Source organism: Poromitra crassiceps (genome assembly GCF_964638095.1).
Source record: "Poromitra crassiceps genome assembly, chromosome: 18".
NCBI lineage: Eukaryota > Metazoa > Chordata > Actinopteri > Beryciformes > Melamphaidae > Poromitra > Poromitra crassiceps.
In genome coordinates this window covers 23,445,349-23,450,732 of record NC_139636.1, presented here as the reverse complement: position 1 = coordinate 23,450,732, position 5,384 = coordinate 23,445,349, and the positions used below count along the sequence as shown (strand labels likewise).

At 47.2% G+C, this 5,384-nt stretch overlaps 1 protein-coding gene across 1 annotated transcript in view; it reads left to right on the top strand.

Moving 5' to 3' along the window:
- Positions 1-870: 870 nt before the first annotated feature.
- brsk2a (BR serine/threonine kinase 2a) overlaps positions 871-5,384 on the top strand; it is a gene marked incomplete at both ends in the record, with an annotated part of 193,565 nt that continues 189,051 nt past the window's right edge. Inside the window, one exon of the mRNA XM_083654772.1 lies at positions 871-964. Within this exon, the coding sequence (XP_083510898.1) occupies positions 871-964 (94 nt within the window). The remainder of the gene's footprint in view (positions 965-5,384) is intronic.

The following is a 5,384-nucleotide window of genomic DNA, read 5'->3' as shown; positions in this document are numbered from 1 at the left end:
TAATGCCTTTTCTGCTGTTGCTATTGTTAGTTGTTCTTGGTAAGTATTGTTGCTGTTCTTATCTTTTAGTGTGTGTATTGGATTTTACTGTATCTTTGTGTTTATTTTTAGAGCTGTTTTTTATGTTTTCCTTGTGAGAGCTGCTGTAACGAGTAAATTTCCCCACTGTGGGATTAATAAAGGCAATCAATCAATCAATCAATCAATCATCATCATCATCATCATCATCATCACAAACAACCACCAAAGCCTCTCTTTCACCACTGAAGACCCCATCATACATCCCTTCAGTGCAACTGGCTGTTATATATCCTATGAGTTAAGGTCAGGGAAAAAAGGCTAAAAAGGGGATCCCCATTCAGTTTCGTTGCCTGGGCTCTCTTCCCTGGACATCACAAGCTGCAACTATTTTGGAACAAGAAGTTGCTTCAGCAACAAGAATCTGGGCGGTGCCACAGGCCAGGGGGCGTGGTGCGGCTCTCTGCTTGGCTGGATCCCCTGTCAATCATCCCCCCCCCCCGCCCCCGCCCCCTCCCGTCGGCAGCTCTGCTCTGCAGCACCTCCCACAGACGCACCGCGGCAGCGCAGCTTCCACCCGGCAATGATATTCACACTGTGAGGCACTTGCGGCTCGTCTGCAGCAAAAGCAGGAGAAAAAGAGGAGAGAGAACCTCACCTCCTCAAACAGCGAGTGAGGGAGCGCGCGCGAGAGAGAAAGAGAGAGCGAGAGAGAGAGAGAGAGAGAGAGAGTGACACAGAGAGTTGACAGAAATAAAGCAGCGGCTTGGACCTCTCCAGGCGGCGAGGCGAGGAGCTGTTATTCTCTGCGCTTTATTACAAAGTATCTCGTTTCCACACAGATCCGACGACATGTCATCGTCCGGCAAAGACAACAGCGGCGCCCAACATGCCAATTACGTGGGACCTTACCGCCTGGAGAAGACGCTCGGGAAAGGACAGACAGGTTGGTTTGGGTTGGGGCAGCGCGTGCTCGTTGTTGCATCCCCCTCTTTTAATTGCACCATTTATTTTCGGAGCGCTCCAGCAGCAAGTTGATGTTTGGCCTGCAGGCATGTGAACTAACTAACCGCTTAGTTACAAACACCTGCCCCGCTTTGTAGGGGATTGTTATGTGTTGTGTGTTATGTGTTATGTGTTGTGTGTTATGTTAGGCTGACATGATTATTGTCCACACTGTGGGACCGGGGGGGATTTAGGGGATGCTGGTTTTGTTGGCTGAGCGTTTTAGCGTGGGACTGTGTGTGTGTGTGTGTGTGTGTGTGTGTGTGTGTGTGTGTGTGTGTGTGTGTGAGTGATTGAGTCTGTGTACCCAGGACCAGAGCAATGTTGATACACCCCTTAGATGATGACAGTGCGAGCGGCTATGAAAATGAACTTCTTGTGTCCCGCCTCGCCTGTGTGTGTGTGTGTGTGTGTGTGTGTGTGTGTGTGTGTCCCGTGATTGGTGCACAACGCCTAATCCTGATTTGCCTGATACCTTGATCTATTCTTAGTCCCCAGGCAGGCAGGCGTTCCTCCTATCGGCTTTGACTGTAATGCATGATGGTTTCCCATAGAAGGTCCCACCTTGACATACATTTGATTTACACTATGAGCTGCTCATGGAGGCTGCGAAATGCCACTGATCTATATTTCATATAGGCTGTATTAAGGGGGTGGAACTGGCTCTTCCGGAATGAGGAGCACCTGCTATATCTGATCTGTTAGTAACAGCAATGACCATGCAGTTTGTGAAAGTTGATGAAGATTAGCACACAGAACAGTCATGAAAATAGTATTGACTTGCTAAATAAGTTGTTACAAGGTGTGTACAAGGTACAGTATAGAAGGTACAGTGTGTGTGTGCGCAGATATTACAGTTCAGTCCTGTTCTCCACGCAGAGTACGCACTGCTAACTGAACTGGAGAATCCTCTGCGGTCAAGTGCAAAGCCCGGTGTCAGAAGAGATGGCAGGAGGAGTGATGCAGAGTGAGGCTAGCCACCCTTTAAAGACAGAGAGAGAGAGAGAGAGAGAGAGAGAGAGAGAGAGAGAGAGAAAGAAAGAAAGAAAGAGAGAGACCTACCTCTCCTGTTCTGTTCTCCCCTTTTCTCTGCTGAGAGATTTTCCTCCCATCTGTTGTCTAAAACGGCTACAATTGGCGTTACTTCCCCTACCCAGTCCAGCTGGTCATGCTGTGCTGGTGCTGCTGCTGCTGGTGTGTATCTCTGTGTGTGTGTGTGTGTGTGTGTGTGTGTTTGTGTGTGTGTGTGTGTGTGTGTGTGTGTGTGTGTGTGTGTGTGTGTGTGTGTGTGTGTGTGTGAGTGTGTGAGAGAGAGAGAGAGAGCGCGCGTGCGTGTGTGTGAGAGAGAGAGAGCGCGTGCGTGTGTGTGAGAGAGAGAGCACGCGCGTGCGTGTGTGTTTGTTCCCTCAGACACTATTGCTTTCTTGAAATAGTGTCTTGGTCAATTCTTTCAGCTGACCCTGCACCTCCTGTGTCCGTCAAGGGCTTTGTCGTATCACCGTCCCCATGCTGATGCTGCCACCAGTGTATCTGTGTGTTCATAAGCGATGCCCTTCCTCGACTGTATACACATGCAGTCCAGTTAATTACATAATGTTTCCCAGCAGAAATCTCGCATTGAATTTCAGTTCTAAAAACATATTGCAGCCACAGGCAGTTTTTTGCAAGATAAGAGGCCATAGTAGCATGCACTGTTTGACACATACGACTTAACAGTGGAAATTATTGTTGCAGGCTGCATGCCAATCATAACAGATTCATAACAAATACAGTATTACAAACATCTTGGCTAGTCTCCCTGTTTCCCATATTAAATTATTGTGTTTACAGCGGGATCTGGTCAAAGGGACCCACGGCCGCAGACTCTGCCTCTTTAGGTGGCTCTCAGGAGGAGTGTCTCTAATGGCTGTTTATGGTGGCAGAGAGCTGGAAGTATGCTCTGCTAGCTATAGACATTTAATGATATGTTGTGGGTGAGATCATCCGTGCCTCAATATGTATCATTTACATGAGCGTGGATACCGATTTGGATGGCATTTGTCATGCTAGTCTCAGACCATGGAAGTGGATACGCTAAAGCTATGGTCCGCGTGAATTGAATAGTCTGGCCTTGGCCCTCACATGTCTTTTCTAGCCCGGTATTTCAGTTGCATTGAATGCATCAAACATAGACGTATTTATAAACAGGGCCCAGTGTTATCTGTGTGTGTAGGCCTGGGTATTGGCAAGGCCCTCGCGATACGATACATATCACGATACATGGGTCACGATACGATTGTATCACGATACATTGCGATACTATACATATTGCGATATATTGCAATACAATATATTACATAATTGACTGAAAATGTAAAAATAGAGCTGAAAATAGAACTTGCTGTGTACTATACCACCCAGGCCGTGTAATAATACATACAGTACATCACAGTAATAGTTAACTCAGACGACAAATTGAGTCAAAAACTATTTAGTTCAAAGTTTTCATTCCAATTTACTAGAACAGTATGCAAATCTATTACATAGAAAAAAAGTATTGCAGAAAAAAATATCGCAATTATTGCCCTATCAATTTTATTGCACAGGCCTGTGTGTGAGTGTGTGTGTGTGTGTGTGTGTGTGTGTTATGTTTGAGGAGAATCATTTGGTTACTGATGTGTGTGTAGCTAATCCATCCAAACCAATTCAGATTAATGACACTGCATAATATCCCATTCGCCCATCAACCATTTGTTAATCTTTTAGATCTCTTTCCCAGGCCCGGAGGAAAGGGTTGGCCTGGCAACTGCCAATGTCCAATGGGCTGGTCTGGCTCATGAGTGGCAGCTTAGAGCGTCCAATGGGCTAAATCCCCGGTCGGCCCTCCCAGGCTTTGATTGGCTGGTATTATTAGAGAGAGAAAGCGGAAGGCCTGTGATCTGACTGCTCAGAGGAGTGGTGCTGTTCCATGTTCATTAAGCGATTAGACCTCGTCCTGACACACACACACACACACACACACACACACACACACGGTCACTGCAGTGGTTCCTGCACTAATCCCCCATGCAGCCAAAGTCCCCTCGGATGTCACTCACGCACTCACGTGGCCCAAGCAAGCATGGGCTGAGCTACTGTAGCTTAGCCACACAGCCCTCCATGTTGCCATATACTGTAGTTGTGGGTAGACTAGCTTAGCCACACAGGCCTGCATGTTGCTATACTGGAGTTATGGACAGGTAGACTAGCTTAGCCACACAGCCCTGCATGTTGCTATACTGGAGTTATGGACAGGTAGACTAGCTTAGCCACACAGCCCTGCATGTTGCTATACTGGAGTTATGGACAGGTAGATTAGCTTAGCCACACAGCCCTGCATGTTGCTATATACTGTAGTTATGGACAGGTAGACTAGCTTAGCCACACAGCCCTGCATGTTGCTATACTGTAGTTATGGACAGGTAGACTAGCTTAGCCACACAGCCCTGCATGTTGCTATACTGGAGTTATGGACAGGTAGATTAGCTTAGCTACACAGGCCTGCATGTTGCTATACTGTAGTTATGGACAGGTAGACTAGCTTAGCCACACAGCCCTGCATGTTGCTATATACTGGAGTTATGGACAGGTAGATTAGCTTAGCCACACAGCCCTGCATGTTGCTATACTGGAGTTATGGACAGGTAGACTAGCTTAGCCACACAGCCCTGCATGTTGCTATATACTGTAGTTATGGACAGGTAGACTAGCTTAGCCACACAGCCCTGCATGTTGCTATACTGGAGTTATGGACAGGTAGACTAGCTTAGCCACACAGCCCTGCATGTTGCTATACTGTAGTTATGGACAGGTAGACTAGCTTAGCCACACAGCCCTGCATGTTGCTATACTGGAGTTATGGACAGGTAGACTAGCTTAGCCACACAGCCCTGCATGTTGCTATACTGAAGTTATGGACAGGTAGACTAGCTTAGCCACACAGCCCTGCATGTTGCTATATACTGTAGTTATGGACAGGTAGACTAGCTTAGCCACACAGCCCTGCATGTTGCTATACTGGAGTTATGGACAGGTAGACTAGCTTAGCCACACAGCCCTGCATGTTGCTATATACTGGAGTTATGGACAGGTAGACTAGCTTAGCCACACAGCCCTGCATGTTGCTATATACTGTAGTTATGGACAGGTAGACTAGCTTAGCCACACAGCCCTGCATGTTGCTATACTGGAGTTATGGACAGGTAGACTAGCTTAGCCACACAGCCCTGCATGTTGCTATATACTGGAGTTATGGACAGGTAGACTAGCTTAGCCACACAGCCCTGCATGTTGCTATATACTGTAGTTATGGACAGGTAGACTAGCTTAGCCACACAGCCCTG